Here is a 25622-nt window from a genome sequence, read left to right as displayed (position 1 = left end):
GCAGGACACCCCCTTGCTCACCCCTCCTGGCCCCCCCCAATAACAGCCCCCCCCCCGCCGTGTTGGGGCAGGCAGGGGCAGGCAGACCTGTGCGGGGACAGGGACACTGGGGGACAAGGGGACAGGGTCATTCGGGGACATGGGATGTGGGGGACATGGGGACACGGACACTGGGGTCACCGTCATAGGGGTGCATGGGCATGTGGCTGTGGGGGGAGGTGGGGGGGGACAGGTGGGACACAGTGGGAGTCAAGGGGACTCAGGGACACAGTGGGGGACAAGGTGACACGGACACTAGGAGACAAGGAGACCTATGGGCAAGGACACTAGATGACCATGGGGCCTGGACACCAGGACAGCTGCAACAGGGAGCAAGGGGCCACATACTTGGGGACAAAGGGACACAGATACTTCAGGGGGCAAAGGGACATGGCAGGGGACACAGGCCCTCGGAGACCATGGGGCCTGGGGACACAGATGCTGGGGACAGGGGCCCTGGGGACAAGGACACTGGGTGACAAGGGGATGAGAGGGTCGGGGGGGGACACTGCTATGGGCCGGGGGGACGCGGACGCCCCACGCTGGCCACCACGTCCTCGTCCCCCCTCGTCCTCGTCCCACCCTGTCCCCCACCCCCGCCCCAACAGAGCCACAGGGTCGCGGGGACACGGCTGCAAACTTTATCGGGGCAGTGAGCGCGGGTGGCCGGGGCGCGGGGCCGGGTGGCCAGGGCGGTGGTGGCGATGGCCGGGTGCCTCTAGCTGGTGCGGAGCTGGTAGTCTGCGGGGGGAGCGGGGGCGTGAGCCGGGGGACGTCCCTGTCCCCATCCCCGTCCCTGTGCCTGTCTCCGTGCCCGTCCCCATCCACGTCCTCGTCCCCATGCCCGTCCCCGTCCTTGTGTCCGTCCCCAGCCCCATCCCCATGCCTGTCCCCACCCCCATCCCCATGCCTGTCCCTGTCCCCATCTCCATCCCTGTCCCCATCCCCATCCCCATGCCCGTCCCCATGCCTGTCCCCATCCCCGTCCCTGTTCCCGTGCCCATGTCCGTCCCTGTCCCTGTCCCCATGCCCGTCCCCGTGCGGGTGCCGGTGCCCCGCTGGTGGTCCAGGCGGGCCGGGCCGCGGCGACTCACCCCCGCTCTGGGTGATGTAGCGCACCCAGGGCAGTGCCTGGTACCCGCTCTTCTCGATGATCTTCATGTACCGCACCTGGCCGAGAGAGCGCTCGGGGACGGGGACGGGGACAGGGACGGGGCCCCGCGGCCGAACCCCCCCCAGTCCCAGCCCCCCGCCGAGCCCCCCAGCCGGCCCCCCGGTGCTGAGGCTGCATCCCGGCCGGGGGACACGTGCTGGGGCTGGGGACGCTGGACAGCAAGGGGACGAGGGCAGCAGGGACCCGAGGAAGGACGACGGGGGACGTGTGGACAAGGGGGACAGCAGGGCACCCAGCCACATCCCCACCACGTACCTGGATGCCCGAGACGGTGAAGTAGGGGATCTCGAAGCGGACGGAGATGGGCGGCCGCCCCTCGTCCTCCTCCTTCTCCACGCTGGGGAGTCCGAAGTGGGCACGCATGAGGTGCTCCTTCCCACCCTGCACAGGGACCCCGTGATGAGCCACCCGCGCCAGCCGGGCCCCGCGCCCCAGGACGGGGAAGGCTCACCGGGAAGGACTTGATGGTCCAGATGACGACGTTCTTCTCTGGGAGGTACTTGGCAGAGCCCACGCTGGTCTTGAACTTGGGCGAGTCGGCGTCGCTGGGCACCGGCACCGCGATCTCCACCCCGTTGGCCACTGACTGCTTCTTGAACTGCCCCTTGGCCTTGGGGAGGTAGATGGGGGGGCAGATGGGACTGGGTGGCCCCACAAGGCAGGGGTGGCCCTGGGGCCTCCAGGCAGAGGGTGGAGAGGGCCTGGGGTCTCACCTTAACCATGATCTCCACTCGGCTGTGCGAGAACTTCTCAATGACTGACTCGATCCAGATGAGTGGCTTCACCTTGCGGCACGGGAGGAGAAGGCTCATTCCCGTCCCCGTCCCCCCCTCACCGCTCCTGGGGCAGACCCTGGCGTCCGGGCCCACCTGGGTGTTGAGGCGGTAGGACATGAGCTCAAAGTCGCCGTCAGGGGGGATGAAGGAGATGGTGCGATCGTTGTCAAAGCGCGAGAGCCGCACACACTGGTGGAACTTGACGTCCTCCAGCTCCACTGACTTGTTCTTGCCCCCTGGGAGCGGAGGGCAGTGGGCTCAGGCGGGGACAGGGCCGCCCGGCCCCCCCAGGGACGGTCCCCACGCCCACCCCCGGCGGCACTCACGTCCGGTCAGCTCAAAGAGGACGCGGTCGTTCAAGCCCAAGCGCAGCTCAGGCATCCCCGAGAGAAACACCTTCAGCTTGATGGTGCCCACCACCTCGCTGAGCAGCACACTGCCAGTGGCGCTCACCTGCGGTGGCAGAGGCCCCGTCACTGGCTCCGCACCCGGCGCCGTGTCGGGGCTTGGGACAGTCCCCGTCGGCGGCCGGCGGAGCCCCCTGCCTGCCCCCGGCCCTACCAGCAGGTTCACAGACTCAATGACGTCGATGAAGACCTCGTTCTTCTTGTACTTGATGCCTTCAGACCGCCAGGACACAGCATTGGTGACCGTGGTGGGGACGCGCGACTTCCCCGTGTCCAGCTTGTTGCCCTCCTGGGTGATGTACCTGGAGCCGGGCAGGGGGTGAGGGGGCTGCGGGCACCCACTGCTCAGTCGCCCCCCGCCTGGCCCCACTCACTCCTGCAGGATTTTGCTGTCCGTGGTCTGTGGGAAGCCGAAGTCCATCAGCTCATCCAGCAGCTCGTACACGATGACGAAGTTGTCCCGTATGCTCTCCTCCTCCAGCTCCTTGAAGTACTCGGAGAAGACCTGGGGGGGCATGGGGCGCCGTGGGGAGGGAGGGGGCAGGCGGCACCGGCGAGCCGGGCCCCCGCCGTGCCACCCCTCTCACCTCCACCACCTTGTAGAGGAAGGCGTAGACCAAGGCGGCGTTGGCGTTCTTCTTGGTGGCGGCCACCACTGGGGTGCGGGCTAAGGAAAGGGGCAGGGCAGGGGGCAGCGGGGGCCGATGGGGGCCACGGCCCGGCAAGGATACGGTAGAGGTTGGCGTGCTTGATCCAGAGGAAGTGGACCGTGCCGCGGGCGAGCAGCGGCGCCAGGGCTCCCTCCTCCTCCCTCTGCAGCAGCAGGGCCATGAAGTGCTCGATCTCGGCCGTGCTCACGTCCCCCTTGTAGTTCCGGCTGATGAGCGGCTGCGGGGTGCTGGGCTCAGCTGGGGCTGGGGGCTCGGCCCCGACGGGACCCCCTTCGCCCACCCTCCCACCTGCTCCCCGGGGCGCCGCACGCCGGCCCAGCCAGACCCCCGGTGGGGCCGGGGCTGGGGGCCGCCGAGCTTGGCTGCCCTTCGGGGCCGGGGCAGCAGCAGGAGCCCCGGGCAGGGCAGGGGGTCTGGGCGGCAGCGGGACCCCCAGGCAGTGCCCACCGCCACGGCTCACCTTGCCCTTGAGGTCGAGGATGAAGACGGCGGAGGCGGACATGGCGGGGCGGCGGCGGGGCCCCCTCCCCGGCAGCCACCGCTTCCTCCTTCCCCGGCGTCACCTGAGCCAGGTGAGCGGCTGCGCCCACGGCTGAGCCGGCCCTTAAAGGGGACGGAGACAGAGCCGCCGCCACCGCTGCTGCCGCTGCCACTGGCCCGGCCCGGCCCGGGGGACCTTTGCCCCTAGCCTGGCCCAGGCATGCCGCTCCCAGACGGCCCTTGGGCTCGACAGGGCCCGGCCGGGAGCCGCCAGCCGCCAGCATGGCCCTGGGCAGCCCCGGACGCCTGGGCCCCACATCATGGCCCTGGGGGGGGCTGGGCAACCCCCGGACGCCTGAGCCCCATATCCCACCCTGGGCGCTCTGCAGTATCCAGATGCCTGGGGGGAAGGAGGGGGGGGCTCTGTGCATCCCCCAGACGCTTCGATCCCCAGCCCACCCTGGGGGGTGCTGAGCATCCCTGGATGCCTGGGCCCCCATCCCACCCGGGGGGGGGGGGGCTGTGCATCACCCGGATGCCTTGGCCCCCATCCCACCCTGGGGGGGGGGGGCTGTGCATCACCCGGACACCTGGGCCCCCATCCCACCCTGGGGGTGGAGGAGCTGCGCATCCCCGGACGCCCGGGCCCCGCAGGCCGCGGCGGGGCGGAGCGGAGCGACGGCGCCCGGCCCTGGCGGTGAGACACGCCCGGTCCCGGTCCCGCCCCGATCGCTCCGAGCCGCAGGCGCGGCGCCCCGGGCGCCCCGGTGGGAGCGGCGGCAGCGGCGGCGGCTGGTCCCGGAGCGCCCGCCCCGCCATGGACGACGAGGCCCCGGGCCGCAAGGACCCGGGCGGCGCTTACGGTACCGGGCCGGGCAGGGTGGGGCGGGCGGCGGCGGCAGCGCCCCGGCGGCCCTTTGTCCCCGGCGGCGCCCCGGGGTCCCCTCCGCGGAGCCGCATTCCCCCCCCCGCCGGCGCCCCCCCGGGCTCTCATCCCTCTGGCCAGGGGTCCCAGCCCCGGGACCCACCTCTCCGGGGGTCCCTCTGGGCCCCCCCATCGCTCCCGGGGGTCCCTGCGGGGCCTCATCCCTCCTGCTGGGGGTCCCATCCCTGCACCTGCATTCCTCCTGGGGTCCCCTGGACCCACATCCCTCCCACTGGCAGTCCCATCCCCACACCCGCATCCCTCCTGGTGTCCCCCCAGACCCGCATCCCTCCCACCGGGTGTCCCGTCCACGGACCCACATCCCTCCCGGGGGTCCCCTGGACCTGCATCCCTCCCACCGGGGGTCCCATCCCCAGACCCGCATCTCTCCTGGGGTCCCCTGGACCTGCATCCCTCCCACCGGGGGTCCCATCCCCAGACCCGCATCTCTCCTGGGGTCCCCTGGACCTGCATCCCTCCCACCAGGGGTCCCATCCCCAGACCCACATCTCTCCTGGGGTCCCTGTGGGGTCCCATCCCCCCTGCTGGGGGTCCCCTTCCTCATGCCAGCCTCCCTGGGGTCCCCTCCCTGCATCCCCATCCCTCCTGGGGTCCCCTCCAGGTCCCCATCCTGCCCGGAGACCCCCTTCCCTGGTGCCAGCCTGTTCAGGGGTCCCCAGCACGCGCTGGCTTTGGGGACCGCCTGTCCCCATCCCCGACCTCGAGGAGATGCCGTGTCCCCGCCGAGCACCCCGGTACCCGCTGGCCGGGCTGGGCCTGGCTCCTTTCCCAGGCCTGGGGGGGTCACACGGTCCCCGGCCGCGCTGGGATCGTCCGGCGGCGTCACGGTGGCCCGTCAGGCTCCCGACTCGCGCCTGGGCCCCCGCCCTCCCACCCGCCGCGGCCAAGCCGAGCGCCGAGGCCTTCCCTCCTCCTGGCTCTCCGGTGGTGGAGGGAGCCAGGGTGTGTGTGTGGGGGGGGGTCGGTCGCTCGGCCCCCCCGGCAGCGTCTCCGGCCCCGGCGCCTCCCTCACCTGCGGGAACGGGCCGGCCCCGAGGATGCTCCGGGCTCCGCGGCAGCTCTGGGCGTCCCCCAGCCCCTCGTGGCGGTGGCTCCCGAGCCCGGCGAGGCTCCTGGGGCAGGGGAGGCCGCGGGAACCAGGGGTCGGCCTGTTCCCGCGCCTCTTGCCGAGCTGCGGAGCCGCAGCGGATTTGCCCAGGGCAGCTGTTGGGCGGATGTGGAGCTGGTCCCGGGTCCTTGTTCCCAGTTCCCAGTCCCGGTGCTCTCCTCCCGCCCGGGGCCGCTCCGACGCCCTTCCGCCCCGGCGGCTCCCAGGCTCCTGTTGCAGAAAGCCGTGACCCGGCCTCGCCGCCGACACCGGCACCTTCATCCCTGTTTAGCAGCCTCCCCGCCGTTGCTGCCTGCCGTTGTGCTCTGACATCGGCCGTGGCCGGCGGGGGGAATTGCTGCGCCCGGGGCAGCTTTGGGCAGGTCGCCGCGCGCCGGTGGTGGCATGTGGGCGGCGGTGGGGGGGCTCTGGCTGGCTGGTTGTCCTGGCGTCCTGGCGGGGGGACACAGCCCAGGCGGCTGGCAGAGCCTGGTGAGGAAGAGGAAGAGGAGGAAGAGGCAGCAGCGGCCTGGTAGCACTGGCACCGAAGCAGCTCCCTTGAGCCTAGCCGTGGCTTTGCCTGTCTCCATCCTGCCCGGATGCCGACTCGCTGGATCCTGCGGGTGCCCCTCGCCCGGGGCCGGAGGAGCCGGGCTGACGCTTTCTATTCCTGACCGCATGGCCCGCGCCTCCAGCGGGATATTTATTTACAGCCTAAATATAGCCGGGCGGGCGGGCGAGCTGCGGCGGCGGGGATGAAAAGCCCTGTGTGTCGCATGGGCGTAAACACGGTGGTGCGGGGGGAGCCGCCGCAGCTGCTCGGCTGCCGGCACCGAGGGCGGCTGCGGCTGGGAGCCCTGGGCCGAGCACGGGGCCCACAGCCACCCGGCGTGTGCCTTTCCGAGCTCCTCCAGCTTCTCACTTTGCAAAGTTTCTGCAAAGCTGCTCTAGGCCGAGCCGGGCCGGGCATGCAGTGCGGTGTGCCGAGCCAAGCCGAGCCGTGCCGAGCTGAGCCAATGGCGGGTGCATGTGGCACCTTGCAAGGAGGAAGTCGTCAGCTTGGGGGGAAAAAACCAGCCCGCAAGCGGGGCCCAGAGGCGGCAGAGGCGGCGGCACCCGCTGCTGGGGGAAGGACCCGAATGGCTGGCTGCGCCCTGCAGCGGCAGCAGCCCCGTTCCCGGTGACAGGCTGCAGCCACCCGGCGGGGGCCCAGGCCCAGGCTGAGCCCCAGCGCTGCCGGCTCCGCGCCGCCTTTAAAGGCGTTTGCAGGCGGAGGGCCGGCTCGGCACGCCCCGCTGGGCTGCTCACAGGAATGTGTGTGTGCAGGCTCCGGCCAGTGCTCCCACTCCCGCTGCTGCGCCAGCGCCGGCTCGGGCTCTGGCTCGGGCTCGTCCCGGCCGCCCGCCCACCAGCATGTCGCCAGGCCGGGAAAACTACTACGGCAAGCACGGTAAGGGTAGGCTGGGGCAGCCATTGCCGGGACGGACAGCGGCGCCGTCGGACGCTCCCAGGCCACGGCTGGTCAGCCGGAGCCCTCTCGGCTCGCGCCTGGGGGAGGCCGTAGCGAGCAGCCGGCTTTGAGGCTGAGCAGAGGAAATTAAACCCCGAAACAATAAGGAGGGTCCGGAGGTGGGAGGGGGGAAGCAAAACAGCTGCGTTTTCCCCGGTGTTGTTTTCCGCGGTCGGCTGGGAGGGCACTTGCCTAAGGAGCCGCTGGGGTGGCGCGCCGGCTGTTAATGCCTAACCATCCACGGCGGCTCGGGGCTGGGAGAACTGGTTCTGGCTCAGCCCCGGTTAGTCACCATGCTGGGCTCGGCGTTCCTGGCTCCTTTGGAGGGTCCCCGGCGTCCGGCAGCAGCTGCCACCGGGAAGACAGTTTTCCTGTGCACCCGGGTGTTGCTGCCGGCTGCTCCTGCGAGATTAGGAGCTAGAGAGGCCCCAACCGGGAGGCCCCAGGCCAAGGTGCCAGGTGAAAAGTCTCCGGCAGCACAGCTGGGTGCTTGGCTCGGGGCCGGGGCTGGGATGCTGTGCAGGAAAACGCTGGCGCAGGAACCCCCGCTGCGCAGCTGAGACTGGGCGCGCTCATGGCAGCGGGGCGAGCCGGCGGCGGGAGCCCCTCTGCCCGCTGGCCTCTCCGGCAGAGGCTCGCGCGGCCACCGAGCCACCCGAAATCCCACCCTAAGACTAGAAAGGGAAACGGGCTCGCGCAGACAGCTGCAAGATGGGGGGCCGTGAGGCGCACTGGTCTCGTCCCCCTCCTCCGGGAACTGGCCCCGGCTGTTTCCCGGCTGGTGGGATTCGCTCGTGCTGGCCCCGCGAGCCCTTCTGATGCCGTGGCAGCATTTTTGGGGACTTTGGAAAATTCCCGGGAGCAGAATGGAAACGTTTTTGGAGAGAAGCGTTCAGAGAGCTCGGTGGAAACTTGTTTTCCGGTCAAACGATCATTTCCATGCTGCGAGGAGGCAGGCGGCCCTCGGAGATGATTTTCTCCCAGGCATCACTCTCTCCGGCCACGCTTCCCAGCGGGCCGCCACCGCCGCGCCAGCTGCTCCGTCCTGGGACCCTCTGCCTCCAACCGTCGCTTTTCTGCCCGCAGCAGCGTGTTGCTGCTGGGCTGCCGGCGCAGACGAGCCCCAAGGATGACGGGAGCGTCCAGGCGGTCGCGGCGCGTTCCCGGGACGCCGAGGTTCCTGGGACGCCGAGGTTCCCGGGACGCCAAGGCTCCTGGTGCGGCCCCTCTCCCCGGCGCAGTGCTTTCTGAGCCCCTTTTCCCCTCGTCTCCGCAGGAACGCCGCAGAAATACGACCCGACGTTCAAAGGTCCCATTTACGACCGGTAAGAGGAGCGGACGAGCGGTTGGGGCGAGCGGGCTGGCGTGTTCAGCGGCGGCGGGGGTGGGGGGGACGGGACAGGCTGAGCCCCCGGCTCATGGCCCTGCCACCCTCCCATGCCCAGGGGCTGCACCGACGTCGCCTGCTGCGTCCTGCTGGTCGTCGCCGTCGTGGGCTATGTTGCCGTCGGCCTCGTGGGTACGTCCTGGTCTTGCTGGCGCGCTGCCGAAAGCTGGGGTTTCGGGCGTTGCCCCCCGCCGGGGGCTCGGGCGCCAGGAAAACACCGCGGGCGGCGGCGGCACTGGCTTCTTCCCGCGGTTCCATTGCGCCGGGAAGGAGCGGCTCCTGCTCGCACCAAGCGGCGGTTTGCTGGGCCAGGGCGGGCAGACGGCCTGGGTCGCTCCAGCTGCTTTTTTTGCCCCAGCCTGGACGCACGGAGACCCCCGGAAGGTGATTTACCCCACGGACAGCCGCGGGCAGTTCTGCGGCCAGCAGGGAACCCCCAACGAGTACGTACCTGCCTCCTCCTCCTCCTCCTCCTCTTCCCCCGGTGGCGGCAATGGGAGCGCGGGAGACGCCGCCGGCACCGCGTGGCCCCGGGAGGGCGAGCCGCTGTTCCGCTCGGCTGCGCTCCCTCTGCGCCGGCCACCATGGCGGAGGCAAATTCCCTCCTTCCCCTGCCGCCGGGAGGCTCGTTGGAGCATCCCGGAAACAGGCGCCAGGCTTGCTCAGCGCTACCCGGGTTTTTCCGGGCTCCGCGTCCGCCGGCGGGTGCCGAGGCAGACGGGGCCATGGCGGAGGGGAGCGACGCGCAATGCCGGGGCGGGTGATGCTGAGAGCTGACCCGTGCGTTTGCAGGAACAAGCCTTTCCTCTTCTACTTCGACATTGTGAAATGCGCCAGCCCGCTGGTGCTGCTGGAGTTCCAGTGCCCGACCACGCAGGTACCGGCCCCTGCCCTGCGCCCGCCCCGGGGCTGCGCTTTTACTGAGCCAAGCCGACAACCCAAAAGTGGCTCGGTGCCCCCCCGCCGCCCCCTGTGGCCTCGGTGCGCTCTGAAGCAACAAAAATGGGCAGAAAACCCCAATTGGGCATTGCTGCCCCGACGCAGCAAGCGCCGGGCTGCAAACGGAGGGGCCGGGCAAAACTCACGCCGCTGTCCATTAACGCTTCCAGATCTGCGTGAGCAAATGTCCAGACCGGTACCTCACCTACCTGGGGGCCTACAGCGCCGGCTCGCCTGCTGACCTCGACTACTACCGGCAGTTCTGCGTCCCGGGCTTCAGGCCCCTGCAGAAGGTGGGTGGCGGGAGCGTGGAGCCAGGCATGGGATGCTGCTTCCCTCGCACGGTGGTGGGCCGTTTTTTGCTTTGCTTCTCCTTTGGTGGCAGTTTAGTGGCTTTGTCGCTGGCGGCAGATCCTAGTGCGGGGCAATCGCCCGGCTGCAGGTTAACCTCTGGCTCGTCCGTCTCTCTCGCTCTCCCAGGCTCCCATCGAAGTGCTGAAGGATAAGGAGTGTCCGGCCATGCTGATTCCCAGCACGCCACGTACGTCTGCAGCGGCCGGGCGGGAAAGCTGACAAGTTGGAGCCGATTTGCAACCCGAGACCCCCGTCCGCCCCCTGCTGCAGGCAGCACCCGGGCAGGCTCTTGCAGCGGCTTTCCTCCGACTGGGAAGGTCCGGGAGGAAAGGGAGGCCCTGGCCAGGGTTTCTGCTGCTTGGCTCCCTCGTGCTCGGGCCGGGGGGCAGCTGCCGTCCCGGGGCGGCCTCTTGGCTCGCTTGCGCAGGGATGTTGGACGAGGGCAAGCACCCGGGTCCTGCTCTGCGTCCCTTCTGCATCGCCTAGCGGCGGCAGCAGAGCAAGGGAGCAAGCTGGTCCCTCTTGCTGCTGGTGCCAGGCTGTGGCATGCCGGCTCCTGCTCCCACTCCCGTTCCCATTCCTGCTGTTGTTCCCGCACCCGCTCCTGTTCCCGCACCCGTTCCCATGCCCATTCCCATTCCCATGCCCGTTCCTGCACCTGTTCCCGCGCCCGCTCCCGTTCCCATGCCCAGGAGCCGGGTGGTCGCCTGACAACCCCGTCCCTCCCGTGCAGTGGCTCGCCGGTGCTTCCCCGCCCTGCGGGCCAAGAAAGGTGTCGTCATGGTTGGGAACGAGACCACCTACGACGACGGCCGCGGGCGCCGCAGGAACGTGACGGAGCTGCTGGAAGGGGCCAAGTGAGTTGGCGGCCTCTCTTGGATGCGGCGCGTGAGGAAAACCGTCTGTGCCAGGACAGTCCCGGACAGGAAAATCCGCGATAACAATCGAAGTGATTCGGTGGGGACGTGGCTGCACCCGGGGCAGGCAGCTGCTTCGTTCTCGCCGCGTCCCCTGGACGGGAGACGTGCGGTTTCCTCTGCCAGCGCTCCAGGAGCGTGTTAATTTGCTGGTTATTTGTGGCGCCAAAGTACCCTAAAGCCCTCATCGCTGAGTCATCGTGCTGCATTTGTACAACATCTCATGCTGGAGACGCGACCCACATTTTAAACTGCTTGAAATTCAGCCTGTAACGGGGGGGTTACAGAGGAGGGGGCGAGAGGAAACCGTCCGGGTCAGTGCAGAGCATTGCAGCAAAGCAGGCTGGCGGCCGCCAGGGAGCAAAGCTGGGGAAGGTCCTGGCTGATGGAGGCGGCTCTGCGAGTGTGCCACGGGCCCAGCTTCGCCCCCGCACCGGCGGAGCATTGCTCGGAGCTGGGAGTGGGCGAGCTGAGCCGAAACGGCCCGGCCTCCGCTTTTCCCCTGCCTTCAACTCTGTTTGCTTGTTTGTTTTCATTGCAGAAAAGCAAATGTGGTTCTGGAAGCAAGACAATTGGCCATGAAGATCTTTGAAGATTACACTGTCTCCTGGTACTGGATAATAATGTGAGCAGGCTAATGCACATGGCGAGCAGCGCGTCTGAGCTCCCGGGGGAGCGGCACCAGGCAGCTGGCATGCCGCGGGTGCTCGCCGAGCGCGGGCCTGCGTGCCACAGACCTTGGGCAAAGCTTGTGAATGACCACCGATGTGGGGTTTGGGTTTTTTTTTGTTTTATCTTTTGCATAATTTCCCTGCAAACTTACACATAGTAAAAGGGTGGGAGGAGACAAAAACAGAGCAGGCTCGAGCCACGGCGTGGCGAGGATCTGGTCCCAGGCAAGAAGGGAACAAGAGGCTTTGGTTTCTGCTTGTTGAAGTTTGCACAAGGAGCTTGTCCTAGCGGGTCGAACCGTCTCTTTGCAGCTTTGGATGTGCCCTGAGGGACAGACCCTTTGCAGAGTGCGGAGGTCCACAGAAATGAGAGGCACCATAGGCTATTTAGGGGCAACTTGCCTTGGGCTCTGTTCATGCCGTGCCTGCTCTGACGTTACTGATTTCCACTTTTAAGGACATCGCTCCGGCCTCGTGGTTAAAACTGGTTTGAGAAATGAGGAGGGACAAGTGGACTGACGGAAGAAGGCTGTGGGGAAGTGGTGGCCTCGCCTCGGTTTTTCACGTGTGACCCTGCTCCCGCTTCCCTTTCACAGAGGCCTGGTGATCGCGATGGTGGTCAGCTTCGTCTTCATCGTCCTGCTGCGCTACCTCGCTGGGATCATGGTCTGGGTGATGATCGTGATGGTGATCCTGGTGCTGGGTTATGGTGAGCAGCAGCCTCGGCCTGCAGCACGTTCTCGTTTCCCCTTTTGTCTTTAGCTGCCCAAAGTGCAAGTGGGTTTGGCACGAACCAAGTTTATACGCACCGTCCCTCCAGGCTTGTTGTACCCAAACGTTGGTGGGACTAAGCAGCGGGGCCAACATCTTGGTCTTTCAGTGCTAATATGACAGTTTTCTCCCTTTTGCTGCAGGGATCTTCCACTGTTACATGGAATATGCAAAGCTGAAGGGGGAAGCAGGCTCCGACGTCTCCCTGAAGGACCTGGGGTTCCAGACGGACCTCCGCGTCTACCTTCACCTGAGGCAGACGTGGCTGGCCTTCAGTGAGTCCCTGTCCTCGCCCCAGCCTGCTGAGTCCCCTGCGCCGGAGGAGAGCGGTGGCCTTGCCCACGCCGCCTCCGGGCTAGGGGTCCCACCTCGGGGCACTTGCACGCGGCACTACCAGGATGTCCCTCCTCTCTTCCAGTGATCATCCTGTGTGTCGTGGAGGTGGTGATCGTGCTGCTGCTCATCTTCCTCCGCAAGAGGATCCTCATCGCCATCGCGCTCATCAAGGAGGCCAGCAGGTGCCTGGGGCTCGGGGCTCCGGAGAGGCTGCTCCGTGCAAGGAGCCGCTGCTCTGCTGCTGACGGTTTCCCTGTCGCGACGAGACTTTGCCTGGTTTTTACTGGTTTCCCTCTTCCTTGCAGGGCTGTCGGTCACATCATGATGTCGCTGCTGTTTCCTCTGTGCACCTTCTTCCTGCTGTGCCTGTGCATCGCGTACTGGGCCAGCACCGCTGTGTATCCTCCCTCCCGCATGTCTCCTCTGGGCAAGCAGAAACCAGAGGTCTTCCAGGGTGCTAGAAATGCTGTACAGCTAGGGACACATCTGTTTCCCAAACTGTCAGCTTAAGTCTCTAGCTCTAACTTAAAAATAGAAACGAACAAACAAGCAACAGAAAAGCAATTACAAAAAGGTGGTGAGAGCAGCTCTGAGCGGGATACGCTGGGAATTCTGGTCTGGTTTGCACAAAATTGCCTCTCCTTAACTGCTGCTCTCTAGTTTCCTGTCGACCTCCAATGAGGCTATCTATAAGGTGTTTAATGAGACCGCGTGCCAATTTTCTGGGCAGACCTGCAAGCCTGAGGTGAGGAAGTGCTGGGAAAGTCTGAAGAATGCTGTGCTTAGTCTGTCAAGGATAAGGTCCTTTATTATATTAAAAATATTTTGGTGGCTAGTCCAGCCTGCATGTTCTTCCAGGGGGCAATCTGGATTTCTGAACTCATTTACATCAGGTTATTATTTTCCCTCAAGCTGTTGTATGTACAAAGCTCATCTTCTACCCTGAGCAAGTGGCATGTTCAGACAAGTGTTGCAGAGCAAAAAGTTGAACAGCATAATAGTTTCTGAAACTCAGGATTCGGAGATTGCTTTGGATTGACCAAAAATCCTGCCTGCCCTCCTTCCTCTGTGGCTCTCGCCGCTGTGGCGCCTAAGTCTCTTTTATCCTCCCTTCAGACGTTCAACACGAGCAATGTCACCAAGGTGTGCCCAGACGCCCAGTGCCTGTTTGCGTTCTACGGGGGCGAGACGGCCTACCACAAATACCTCATCGTCTTCCAGTTCTACAACGTCTTCATGTTCTTCTGGCTGGCCAACTTTGTGATCGCGCTGGGCCAGGTCACGCTAGCCGGCGCCTTTGCTTCTTACTACTGGGCTTTCAAGAAGCCCGACGACATCCCTGCGTTCCCCCTCTTCTCATCCTTCGGCCGCGCGCTCAGGTAAGCGCTGGTGTCACGCTGAAGGAGGCTCGCTACAGCGTTTCGCCTGGGCTGCGAATACCCAACTGGGCTGCAGCTTCTTGATGTCTTCTGCTCCTCACCTGAGCAATCTCCCCTGGGGCAGGTACCACACTGGCTCGCTCGCCTTTGGCTCCCTGATTCTTGCTATTGTCCAAGTCATCCGGGTCACTCTGGAATATTTGGACCACAGGCTAAAAGGTACCTAAATTGGAATGGTTGTTGGATAAACAAGGCTGGTCTCCTGCATTTCATGAGTATCAAAGCTGATGACTAATCCAGAGGAGTAACTTCAGTATTTAGGTAGAGAATAAAGATTTAGGCTTAAGATTTAGACCTTTTAGGCTGGTCATCTCTTTCTCCAAGAGATGCGTCCTAGGGCAGAAGCCAAGGTACCTGACTTGGCTGCCAGGCTAAGTCGACAGGCCAGTTCTGGATCTCTGCAGGTGCCACTAAAGTCTTGTTGTAGCCGTGATACTATAGACCATGAAACACAAGTGCTGAGTGAAAGCGTGGGAAGAACATGTGAGGTTTTTCCCATTGTCTGTAAAAGCAGTGGCCTTCCAGGGAGCTCGAAAACAGGAACAGCTCAGGAATATGCTCAAGGAGGCTGTGTATGAAGGTGTGATGGGGGAGCAGGGTGTCTTTCCTTAGGGATTTTGAAATTTGCCAAGTTGCTTCTCTAAGAAAAAATGCCTCTGGTTGTTGCCTCCTATCCTCCGCTGCGTCCTGTGGTGCTCCTCCAGCTGCAGACAATAAGTTTGCCAAGTTCCTCCTGAGCTGTCTGAAGTGCTGCTTCTGGTGCCTGGAAAAATTCATCAAATTCCTGAACAGAAACGCGTATATCATGGTAAGAACCTGCCGTCAGAAGTGCCACAAAGGTAGTGACCGGGGCGGTCTCGGCATACCTGGAGGTTTCTTTGAAACGCTGTTGAGAGTGGTGTCTCCTGACTTCACTGGGAAGTGGAGCGTTTCGGCATTTCCCAGCCATTTCACTGGAAGCCTTGTCCTTAGCTGTGCGGCTTGGACCTTCTCAGGGAACCCAGATAGGTGCAACTTTAGGTGTCCACAGTTTGGACACTGTCAGCGGAGAAGGAGGCACTTCCAGGGTGTGATTTATCCAAACTGTTTAGACTTTTATTTAAAGACAAGTTTAATTGCACCCGCTTCTTACTCAGGGACAGTGAATTCTGTGCAACTCCATTTCTCTTCTCTCCGTGCCTTTTTCTGCGATCCCCTCTAGATTGCTGTCTATGGCACCAACTTCTGCACTTCTGCCAGGAACGCCTTCTTCCTGCTGATGAGGAACATCATTAGGTAAGATCCTGGCAAATGCAAGGACTCTGCTTTTGGAAGACTGGCATAAGAGGAATTTTATTTCAAAGTCCTTCTCGTTGCCAGAGATAACGCAGATGTTGGCACTGCACGTCCGACCTGTCCTCAGACTCCCATTGAGTTTTATGTCAAGCCTCCGGGTCTTGTTATGCACTTCTCCCTCCTCCCACGCTGCTTTCTGAATTAAGGGCAGAGGGCGGGTGCTCATATCTCTTTTGTTTCCAGGGTGGCTGTTTTAGATAAGGTCACAGATTTCCTGTTCTTCCTTGGGAAACTCCTCATCGTGGGAAGTGTTGGTGAGTGTTTGGGGCTGCAAGCCTCTCCTACAGCCCTTCTCCTGCACCGCTGTTCAAAGTAAACCTCTGATCTCCTCGCTCTTTCCCCATAAACCACTCCTTTTCATTGCTGTTTTACCTCTCCTTCCCCCCCACCCGTTTTCTGCCCTCCTCGTTCTGCCTGGTTTCCTGAATGGTCGGCATTATTTTATTTTTTAGGAATCCTCGCCTTCTTTTTTTTCACCCAGCGAATAAAACTGGTTCAAGACACAGCACCATCCCTGAATTACTACTGGGTCCCTATTCTGGTGAGCTGCGTTCTCAGCTTTTGGTGAATTTAGAAGGGAAAAAAACCAAAACCCCTTAACGCTTCCCTAGAAGGCCTGGAAGAAATACTCCTCTCCATGCCCTTCCTGAAGGGTCGCCTTCGCGAAGGCGTTTTCTCCGTTCCCATTGAAAGGGGCCTTTGTTCCAGCCGAAGAGGCGGCTCTGCCCGCTTGGCTCTGCTGAAGGGACGGAGCCGACCAGCCTGGCCTCCCTCCAGGGCAGCTACTGGTGGGACCTTCTGCCCTGCTTGGGCTGCTCTGCGCTATCCGTCCATCCATCCCTGCCTACTTCTCCTCCCATCCTGGGAGGATTCGGGATTCAGCAGCTTTCCCCGTTGTCGTTAACAGGTCCGGGGTTTCTGCAGTGCCTTGCGTTCTTTGCAGATACCTGGTCAGACAGTTTGACTGCGCGATTTCTCTTGCAGACGGTGATCGTGGGCTCCTATCTCATCGCACACGGGTTCTTCAGCGTGTATGGCATGTGCGTGGACACGCTCTTCCTCTGCTTCTGTAAGTATCCACCCTGAAGGACGTGTCCCCCGCTGTGTAGCCCTTCGTTACAGCGTTACAGCCGTACCTCCCTCGCCTCGGCGCGCCGGCGCAGGGCCGACCCTTGCTCTCAGCTCACAGCCCTCTCCGCGTCCTCCACGGGGCCGCTCCTGCTCTTGGTGGCAATATCGTCCCCTGAGCGACGTCCGCTCGTGAGCAAGCAGAGCAGACCTGAGGGGACGCTTCGTTTTCCATTTCCCTGCTGCCGAGGTGTTGCGTTTCCCTCCGCGGTCTGGATTTTTCCTGTGTGTCCTGTAGTTGTTGCTAGAAGCACCTGCAAGCTTCCCGTCTTCCTTTGCCTTGTGCATCACCACCGTTTATTGCTGGATGTCTCATTTTTTGTGACTGCAGTGCCGATGGCGGCATCCAGCGCTTAGCGCGCTGGGGGTCCGCCAGGATTAGGACTTATTCCAAATCCCCCAGGCGCTTTGGAAGAATTTCCAGGGTTCCCCCTGGGAGCTGTGTGCCTCTGTACCTGCGCACAAAACCAGCGCCTGTGGTTTTTAAGCTTAATTTGATCCTGAGGGATGCAAAAACTAACCCTTCTGCTCTGTCTGGGGCTGTAAAGTTTTCTTCCACTTTTTCCTTTTGCCGGCTCCTCCCTGCGATCTCACAAGCGTCTCCTTTCCCTTCCGACCTGCGGCCTGTCGTTAGGTCTCCTACAATTCTTTCTGTTTTGGTGCTTTGGTCTTGGTGGGATCTAACTGCAACTAACGTTAATTTTCCTTTTTTTTTTCCTTTTCTTTTTTTTCCCTTCGTGCCTCCCTTCACTTTTATTCTCCTCTCTCATCCTTGCTGTGCCTTTCGCCGGCTCTTCTGCTACTTTTTATTCTCCCCATCGTGGCTGCTTCTTCCCGGGGTGGCGAAAAGGTGAAGATCTGGAGAGGAACGATGGATCTCCCGAGAGGCCTTACTACATGTCCCCAGAGCTGAGTGAGATCCTGCTGAAGGGGAGCCTAGAGCCCTCCAAAAGCGCCGACGGCCAAGGCTAGGGGCTGCCGTGGCGTGGGGGGCTCGAGGACGGCTCGTGGTCTCCCCACCAGGCCCAACCTGCCCAGCCTTCTCCCGAGGCTCCGTCTGGCAGCCGCCGGGCGAACCTTTTCCGTGGGGCGGCCACTGGCGTCCCAGGAGCGACTGTTGCGTCAAACCTATCTTCCTGCCCAATAACGAATATTCTTGTGTCAAGAGAGGAACTGGCAGTGCTGTGAGCATCGCCTGCAATTAGCCCGGGTCCCGCGACGCGTGACGAGGCGCCTCCGCCCAGCCAGGCTCCTGCTGCGCCCACGCGGATGCCGATATAGACCTTTGTTTTGCTTGTAGGTTAGGAGAGCTGCGTTGCCGATCAGCAGCTGCAGAAGGGGGGCGGGCACCGTTGTTCCTCGCGCGCCGTTCGGAGGAGTCGCTTCCCCTCGCGGGATGGGGATTCGCAGAGCGGGATGAGCGGGTGCAATAGCCCGAACCCCCCCTCCCCCGCCCCAAGCCTGCCCCAGGCGCTGCTCTGCTTTCCTCTTTGCTCTGCCTACAAGAAACAAGCTGCTTTCCTCGCCTACTCTTTCTATGCAAAATCAGGCGGCGCGCTCGAGGACTGCTTTAGGAGATGCCATTTGCTTCGCCCCAAGTCTGCTGCAGCAGCAACACGCTCGCCACAAAACAGGGCTCTCTCTTCCATACAGCTGGCGGCTTGGAGGTGCCATTTTCCCCCGCCATCGTTTTCAGAGGGTTAAAGGGAGATCCAGGCGGCTTTTTTGGTCACCAGCTATAAGCTGTTAAAATTCAGTCGTCTTTTTACTTGCCGCTGAAGGCATTTAAAAATCCCCCGGGTTGTTTCTCGCACTGGTCAGGCCGAGGGTAGCGATTCCTGGCTCGCGGACTCTGCTTGTCCTGGAGGGAGTTGAGCTGGGGTTTGGCTCCTCTCTCTCGGGTGTGTCTACGGGGTTGAGGAGCTGGAGGCTTCGGGGTAAAGGCAGACTGGGAGTTTGGGTAGAGCTTGCCACGGGGGCGGCAGCCTCGACTCTCCTTTACTGGCTGGAGCAGGCGCCAGGTACGGCGCCAGCCCACAGGAAGCTCGAGGTCCGCCTGGGATGGGGTTACGTGATCTCGCCGGCTAGAGAAATCGTGCGAAAAAAGAAGTCTGGAGGCGTTTGACTCAAAGGCAGTTTGCAAGGTTTGCAGCCCTGGAAAGCAAACGCTGGCGAGACCCAGTGCCTCGTTTGCACCTCGTAACAGGCCGGGGTGGGGGAGGGTGATAAGGACTTGAACGATTCCTGCTCTGGGTGGTCCGGTCTGCCTGCCATCCGGGCAGTTGAGCGCTCTCCTCGCAGGACGAAGACGGGCCACTGGTGCCCCTGCTTCCCTCGAGCGTGCCGGGGCTTTTCCGCCAAACGCTGAAGCTGGTGCTTCGCCGGGTATTTTGGGCTGCGGCTTTCCCATAACTTCCTGCCGGAGGCTGAACGATCGGCTCTGGGCTGGGGATGCACCCCATCATTCGGCAGGTGCTGCAGGCGGCCGGCGGCGTTGGGTGCTGGGCGAAGGCCGAGCGCGCGGCAGCAGGCCAGCTGCTGGCACAGACCCTCCGCGGGCAGCCGGGAAACCTTCCTCTCGCTTGCGGCCCGCCGTTTGTAACCCCCTCCCTGCCGTGCGGGGGGCCGTTCTCTCTTTGCAGTGGAAGACCTGGAACGTAATGACGGCTCAACCGAAAAGCCTTACTTTATGTCGCCCAATCTGAAAAAGCTTCTGAAGAAGACCAACAAAGGTCAAACGGATGCCTAGCACCTTCCTTTCCCTTTCCGTCCCTCCTCTGTCCGCTCCCGCTCTTGGAGCAAAGCTGCCGGGATGTAACACACAGCACTAAGCGCCGCTTGTCCAGTACAAAAACGTTGTTCCCGCCACCCGCGCTGCAGCCGCCTTTCCTTGGCTTAACGCGCAGTGCCTCTGCGGGGCTGCGGCAGCAACGGGGCTCCGTTTAAGAAGGTTTTTGCTCTTTTCTCCCCTAAGAGGAATGGATTATGGCTAAGGATCCCTTTTTTAAAATCACTGCGATTGCTGAACACAACCTGCTCCCGTGCAGCTGCAGAGCCCAGACCCCCCTCGGTCCCAAGGGGGCTCGAACGCCGAACCGGTGCTGCTGAGCGCCTCCGAGCTGCGTGTGGGGCATCACGTGGTCTTCAGGGCTGCCAGCTCAACACCAAGGCGAGTTTAAAGTAAAATTACTAAACCCAGTTATACTATTTAAGGAAAAAAAAAGGATGCCGTTACCTCGTCCATTAAACATCCGCTGTGTTACATCGTCTCTTAGCGCTTGACTAAATTCAGACGCTGCAGTGCCCAGCAAACAGATTTGAAATGGCAGCTTTCAGCAGCGGGTTTCGGCTTTTTTTCGCTTGCAGCCCCCCAAAATATTCTAGTGAAGCTGTTGATTCCTACACAGAGAATTTAAATGTGCTGATCATAGGCTTGCTTTTCTTACTGCGTTTTGGAGACTTCTTAGGGAGCTGTTTTGGGGTTTTAATGAACGCGGATTAGAAAACTAATTCTTTTGGGGATATGTCCATTAATGTTCCTACACGTGTGTATAAACAGTGAAGGTGGAAAGGAAATCGTTGGCGAAAGAATGAGACTTGTGCATTCCCGGACCATGCCAAATATCCAGCTAAACAGCCGGAAATGCGAGTTTTTGGGTACAATCAGGGATGGACGGACGGCTGCTCCGTGTACTTATTTCATCCTTCTAAAATGACTTGACAGCCTAGAAGCGTGCTTCTACCAATTCCCCTGAAAAAAAAAAATCCTGCATTAGATATAGAACTTTTTTTTTTAATTGCAATTTTGCAATAAAGCAAAACAGGCCTAACAGGCAAAACGCCATTAGCTAATTGTGTTTGACAACATGAAGGATTTTTGACCACCCCCGGCCCCCAGTGCATGGCAAAGGAGTAATGTATACAGCCTTTTTCAATAACATAGTTAACATAAGGTAGTTTTAAGCGAACCGAACGACCAACAAGCAGGGTTGCCTGACGGTCTTAGATGCTGCGGCACTCTCTGAACGCCTAGCTGACCGGGGTTTCCGGCAGGAAGGTCCAGATCTTTGGCAGCTTCCATGAAGAAAGAGAGCTTAATGGTGGATAATTTAAACAGCTTCCAAAGCATGGGGGAGGCCGGTGGTATCAGGAAGCAGTATGGAGTTAGAGGCACCTCTTTAGTTTAAGTTAAAAAGTGCAAAAACTCCTTATTGCAAACGTTTGAATTTGGTTAGCCATGTGTAACTTTAATTAGTGCTAAAGGAGATATTTTGCTTTTTATACCTAGTTCTAGTAATCTTTAGACCCCTGTAGCATTTTTGTAAGATACAAGAAATGTTTTATATCTCAGCTATTACATGTTTTGGGGTTTTGTATATTTTGTTACTAGTTGTTTCCCACTAGTTTCAGCACTGTACAGGCCTACAATGCTACTTCCAGTTAAACACCCTAGCTGTTATCATGGATGATCTCTTTCAGTACTGCATTCGTGACAGATTTTTTAAATATATACATTCTTGCATGTCTATTAACATCCTAAGATTTAAAGTCTAACTTACTGCCTTCTCTGGGCTGCATACTCCAGATATGATGCTTCACAAAGTTACAGTGCCACTAACTTCTCTCAAAGCTTATCACAGGTGCAGAAGGATTTCTACATTTATTGGAAATAAAACACAGTAGTTTCTTTAAGCATCTTTTCCCTCGGTCTAATACAGATCCCTATGCATGAGCTAGCTTTAGCTGATCCAGTGCTAACTGGGGAGTAAATTGAAAAATAGGCATTAAAAAGGAGGCAGACGCCTCCTTACAGTTCAGAATAGGAGGTCAGGAGATAAGCAGAAGCAGTTACAGGAATGCATTTGGTTTATGGCTACACTAGCACCTCCTAGAAAGGGCTTGCAAAGTATTTTCTACAGTGTGATGTGGGTCCTGGATTTTTTTCTTCCCAGCTCTGACGTATTTGTGTAGGTTTTGAGGGGTTTTTTTTTCCTCAACTGTTTGAAATTTTTGTGTAGAGGGTGAGTTTTGCTGCTTGCTCCTTGACTTTAGCTAGTGTCTTTCTATATCAAGACTCTTTGGCTGTGGAAATGCTGTCCAAAACAACATTTTGAAAAATGAAAAATATAAATTTGCAAGCAAAAGCTATTCTCTTTGGCTGGGACGTGTTGCAACAAAATTAGGGCATCCCGGTACTATTTCCTGATGAAAGCCAAAGCAACAGCCAGAAACAGCTCTCTCCCTCCTTCACTGGAGCCGATTGTAATGTTACTTCCTCCTCCTCAAAGCTGAAAGCTCTGTGCACTACACTCGCTGAGAGCCCTGCCTCGTAAAGCAAAATGGCAAATCTTCCATTAAATGATTTTTTGGGGAAAAATCTTCACAGAATCACACAGGTGAGAAAAGCTCTGTCTGAATCACTTCTATGCTACGGCAGGATTCTTGTGTCCACCTAGGCTTTACTCGATGACTTCCACTATTTCTTTCTGGAAGCATGGGCAACTATCTGGCCAATCTGTGTGCTTGGGAGCACCCCTCCCTACACCTAAGCTACGTATTTTAAGCCATTGTTTGTCTTTAGGAACAATTACTCTCTTTTCTGCCTTACGTGATACTTCTTTTGCTCCTGTAAACCATGCATGCTCCTCTTTATTCCCTGAAATCAGGCAGGAGTGATCCCGCAACGGCAAACTGCCGCTGCTGAGACCTGCAGGGCTGATGTTCTACGAAAATACTCCTTCCTTTTTTAATGTATTTCTCAGAGGCATTAACTACTCATACTATGCACCGGGGCGCCTATGCAAATACATACCTCTCGCAGGAATGTACGTGTGTTTTTCCAATGTCGTACGTGATAGTTGTATCAATGTCAGCATTCCAACCACAAATAAAGTGCCTATTTAGACCTCATTTCCATGGAGTGGTTCCTTCAGGTTTCTGACCTCATGGCAAACAATTTATCACGTTCCCTTCCGTGCACTGATCCACAGAATGGGTGGGGTGGGAAGGGACCTCTGGAGAGCACCCTGTCCAACCCCCCTGCTCAGAGCAGAGTTACTCTTCTCATAATGAGAAATAGGTACAATAGTAGATTAATATTGCTTGCATTCTGTAAAGCTTCCAGATTTTCAAAGGGGGTGGTGAAAAGACACAGCAATATTAAGGCCTGGACTTTTTTTTTTTTTTTTTAAATGAGGTTCAGCAAAGTTTGAGTGATGGAAAAGAAACACACAGCTAAGGCGTACACACAACCTGTGCTTAGTTCTGTGCTCCGTGAAGCTAGCCAGGGCCGCTGGGGATAAACTGCATTTATGGTCAGGTGCGGATGCGCTCAACGGGGCCAGGCTGAGGTGGACCGGGCAGGCAGGTCGCTGAGGGACGCCCGGCTTCAATCCGCGGTGCCTCGGCGAGGCTCTCCGCTGTGCTGGGACACCAGGGCGTCTCACCGCGCCGCACGGGCTCCCGCCTGATCTGGTGAGGAAGGGTAAAGAGCATTTTCGTACGAGTGATCATGCAGTAAAACCTACCAGGCGTGATGTTTTCTTTCTGCAGAGCAGGCAGTGGTAGCTAGTTCCTGTTCAGCACAGCTCGCTTAAAAGGTGGCTTTGGCCAAAAGCGGGCATTAGCCTCTACAGCGTTTCTCATGTGTTCTGTCCAATGGTGCAGAACATTTAGAGAAAAAGCAGAGCGTGACTGTGTGTGTATTACTGATATAGCTGGCCATTGCCCAAAAAAAGGCTGTTAAACTTGCTTTGGCACACGCCTTAACACACTATACTTCCTATTTGCAGAGTTTTGGGCTTCAGTAACTTTATTTTTTTGAATAGGTGCAACCTTAGAACCACATGGGACAGCGTTCTTGATCATCAACCGACTGAGTTTAATAGACTTTTTTCTTAAGGAGCTAGTGTTCATTTGGACAGTTGTGATTCAGTTTTACAGCTGAGTTCAACAAGAGTAAAAGATGTTTTTGAGCTCATTCCCTGCTGTGTTATAGTGGAGGGAGGAACTCACTGACAAGGCAGGAGAAAGAGACCATGGGCTCATTCTGCCTCCCCAAGTCTTGAGAGTTTCATGCCAGGTTAAGTACAGTAACGTAGAAGTATGTAACAAGAGGTTGTTCATCTCTTCCACAACCCTCCAACTGCTGCAACGTACGACTCCTGCAGGCAGTTCCCCCTTCCTGTCCTGTTACACCATTAGTGTGGAAAACATCACTCCTGGCCGGCTGGCACCCTCTGCCGCTGCACAAACACATCGCAGGCCACAGCTTCGGGGAGGGTGACGTTCCCCTCCGGCGGCCGAGCTGCGCCTCATCGCTCCCCTACCAGTCAGCCTCTGTTTGCTTCTTTTCTTAAGAAGGGTGGAATTGCGTCCAACCAGGAAAACCTTGATAAAGGCAGGCTGTAACCGTTCGCCCGGGCTCATATTTCTGCAGGCTGCACGTAACGAAAAGCGTCCCCTGGAGCCACCTCCGCCAGGTGAAAACCGGCTAGCTGGAAATCACCGCAGCCAGCCTTGCTGCACACGTGGACTTCGGTTTGGCATGTAACCCTAAGCTGTCAGCTCACCTAATCTCTTCTCTCAAAAACTCTGTAGCTGATTCAAAACAACGAGGTGCTGGCCGCAAAGCCGAGTTAACCTGGAAAGTGTGGCAGGCAACGAAGGCCAGGCGTGGAGCGGAGAAGGTGGAGAGATGCTTATGCTGCTGCTCCGACCGCAGCAGCTCCTGCTGGGCCTAGGACAAACGCAAGCCCGGTCAGCGCATCGCGTCCCTGCGTTTGGGACATCCGACTCACCGAGACCCTTGGGCAGAGCCAGTCTTTGGCTTGCAGGAGCAGCTGCTCTCCACTAAAGCTCCCCAATCCTTTTCCCCCCTCAGAACCTGACTTTCCTTCTTGCTCCCAGCCTGGAAAAACAGGGAGGTTAACAAAACGCGAGGCCTTGCAGCAGGGAGCTCTCATGGTGGAGGCCTTTCCTCGAGCAGCTGAGGCGGGGAGGAGGTAGCCTTGGGCCTCCCCTCAGGGCCGGAAGGGCTTCGCTGGGGCGACGGCCCCAGCTCCAGGGCGGTTGGGGAGTGACGGTGGCGGCGCCGCACTCCCGCCTCGCCGTGCTCCCCTCATGATGCTGCGCTCCCCTCACGGCGCCGCGCTCCCGCCTCGCTCCCCTCACGGCGCCACGCTCCCGCCTCGCCGCGCTCCCCTCACGATGCCGCGCTCCCGCCTCGCCGCGCTCCCGCCTCGCCGCGCTCCCCTCACGGCGCCACGCTCCCGCCTCGCCGTGCTCCCCTCACGGCGCCACGCTCCCGCCTCGCCGTGCTCCCCTCACGGCGCCACGCTCCCGCCTCGCCGTGCTCCCCTCACGGCGCCACGCTCCCGCCTCGCCACGTTCCCACCTCGCCGTGCTCCCCTCACGGCACCACGCTCCCGCCTCGCCGCGCTCCCGCCTCGCCGTGCTCCCCTCACGGCGCCGCGCTCCCGCCTCGCCGTGCTCCCCTCACGGCGCCGCGCTCCCGCCTCGCCGTGCTCCCCTCACGGCGCCGCGCTCCCGCCTCGCCACGTTCCCGCCTCGCCGCGCTCCCGCCTCACCGTGCTCCCCTCACGGCGCCGCACTCCCCTCACGGCGCCACGCTCCCGCCTCGCCACGCTCCTCTCACGGCGCCGCACTCCCGCCTCGCCATGTTCCCGCCTCGCCGCGCTCCCCTCACGGCGCTGCACTCCCGCCTCGCCATGTTCCCGCCTCGCCGCGCTCCCCTCACGGCACCGCGTTCCCGCCTCACCACGTTCCCGCCTCGCCGCGCTCCCCTCACGGCACCGCGTTCCCGCCTCACCGCACTCCCCTCACGGCACCGCGTTCCCGCCTCACCGCACTCCCCTCACGGCGCCGCGCTCCCGCCTCGCCACGTTCCCGCCTCGCCGCGCTCCCGCCTCGCCGCGCTCCCCTCACGGCGCCGCGCTCCCGCCTCGCCGCGCTCCCCCGCGCCCCGCCCCTCCCCTCCCCGCGCCTGCGCAGTGCCGCGCCGAAGGGAGGGAGGAAGGAAAAGCGGAGGGGGGGAGGAACGGCGGCGCGTAGCCGGCGCGCGCCCACCGCCCGCCCTGATTGGTCGCCGCCGCGCCAACGTGACCCGTGCCGGCTCTTCCCTCCCTTCCCCCCTCCCCACTCTTCGAGCGCGCGCGCGCGCGCCCCCCGCCACGTGCCCCCTCCCCCTGCCGGCGGCGGCGGCGGCTCCGCCCCCCGCGCTGCAGTCGGAGCCGA

The 25622-nt window shown here is 60.9% G+C and overlaps 2 protein-coding genes and 2 long non-coding RNA genes across 8 annotated transcripts; 1 reads left to right on the top strand and 3 right to left on the bottom strand.

Annotated features, from left to right (window-relative positions):
- Positions 1-59: 59 nt before the first annotated feature.
- Positions 60-5643, bottom strand: AP1M2 (adaptor related protein complex 1 subunit mu 2). Its single transcript, XM_068922915.1, has 13 exons — positions 5506-5643; positions 3528-3670; positions 3128-3284; positions 2984-3051; positions 2771-2901; positions 2551-2698; positions 2316-2442; positions 2083-2225; positions 1927-1998; positions 1665-1823; positions 1469-1594; positions 1134-1209; positions 60-780 (listed from the first exon to the last, which is right to left on the bottom strand). Exons 2-13 carry the CDS (start codon positions 3567-3569, stop codon positions 758-760), a joined length of 1272 nt encoding a protein of 423 aa, XP_068779016.1. The 5' UTR covers positions 3570-3670; positions 5506-5643; the 3' UTR covers positions 60-757.
- Positions 4265-22277, top strand: SLC44A2 (solute carrier family 44 member 2 (CTL2 blood group)). Of its 4 annotated transcripts, none has more exons than XM_068922871.1 (22): positions 4265-4410; positions 8367-8415; positions 8536-8609; positions 8836-8920; positions 9270-9354; positions 9587-9709; positions 9897-9957; positions 10504-10627; positions 11229-11312; positions 11955-12067; positions 12273-12404; positions 12548-12647; positions 12771-12863; positions 13126-13210; positions 13582-13844; positions 13969-14063; positions 14609-14712; positions 15106-15179; positions 15423-15493; positions 15692-15780; positions 16224-16308; positions 17218-17532. In XM_068922871.1, the coding sequence occupies exons 1-22, from the start codon at positions 4365-4367 to the stop codon at positions 17337-17339; spliced, it is 2157 nt and encodes a 718-aa protein (XP_068778972.1). In that variant the 5' UTR covers positions 4265-4364; the 3' UTR covers positions 17340-17532. The 4 variants fall into 4 exon arrangements, with proteins under 4 accessions (XP_068778972.1, XP_068778973.1, XP_068778975.1 ...); XM_068922872.1 differs by lacking the exon at positions 17218-17532 and adding an exon at positions 19010-22277 and having other exon boundaries at positions 4266-4410; XM_068922874.1 differs by lacking the exons at positions 4265-4410; positions 17218-17532 and adding exons at positions 6902-7030; positions 19010-22277.
- LOC138063088 (uncharacterized) lies at positions 16969-25344 on the bottom strand. Its single transcript, XR_011136682.1, has 3 exons — positions 25233-25344; positions 22620-22838; positions 16969-20118 (listed from the first exon to the last, which is right to left on the bottom strand). It is a non-coding gene; the product is annotated as an uncharacterized lncRNA (long non-coding RNA).
- LOC138063087 (uncharacterized) lies at positions 23224-24963 on the bottom strand. 2 transcript variants are annotated; one of them, XR_011136680.1, is made up of 2 exons: positions 24642-24963; positions 23224-24555 (listed from the first exon to the last, which is right to left on the bottom strand). It is a non-coding gene; the product is annotated as an uncharacterized lncRNA (long non-coding RNA). The 2 variants fall into 2 exon arrangements; XR_011136681.1 differs by having other exon boundaries at positions 24677-24963.
- Positions 25345-25622: the final 278 nt, after the last annotated feature.

Source organism: Struthio camelus, chromosome 31 (genome assembly GCF_040807025.1).
Source record: "Struthio camelus isolate bStrCam1 chromosome 31, bStrCam1.hap1, whole genome shotgun sequence".
Taxonomy (NCBI): Eukaryota; Metazoa; Chordata; class Aves; order Struthioniformes; family Struthionidae; genus Struthio; species Struthio camelus.
Note: the sequence above shows the minus strand (reverse complement) of the source record. Positions and strands in the feature narration are given on the sequence as shown.

Bases quoted from the DNA above. Each gene is read 5' to 3' on its own strand.
- AP1M2 (XM_068922915.1), bottom strand. From the start codon at position 3,569: ATGTCCGCCTCCGCCGTCTTCATCCTCGACCTCAAGGGCAAG. The intron at 2,699-2,770 runs GTGAGTGGGGCC...GCCCGGCTCCAG, and splicing joins GACAGCAAAATCCTGCAGGA to GTACATCACCCAGGAGGGCA. The intron at 1,824-1,926 runs GTGAGACCCCAG...TACCTCCCCAAG, and splicing joins GAGTGGAGATCATGGTTAAG to GCCAAGGGGCAGTTCAAGAA.
- SLC44A2 (XM_068922871.1), top strand. From the start codon at position 4,365: ATGGACGACGAGGCCCCGGGCCGCAAGGACCCGGGCGGCGCTTACG. The intron at 12,648-12,770 runs GTGCCTGGGGCT...TCTTCCTTGCAG, and splicing joins CTCATCAAGGAGGCCAGCAG to GGCTGTCGGTCACATCATGA. The intron at 15,180-15,422 runs GTAAGATCCTGG...TTTTGTTTCCAG, and splicing joins CTGATGAGGAACATCATTAG to GGTGGCTGTTTTAGATAAGG.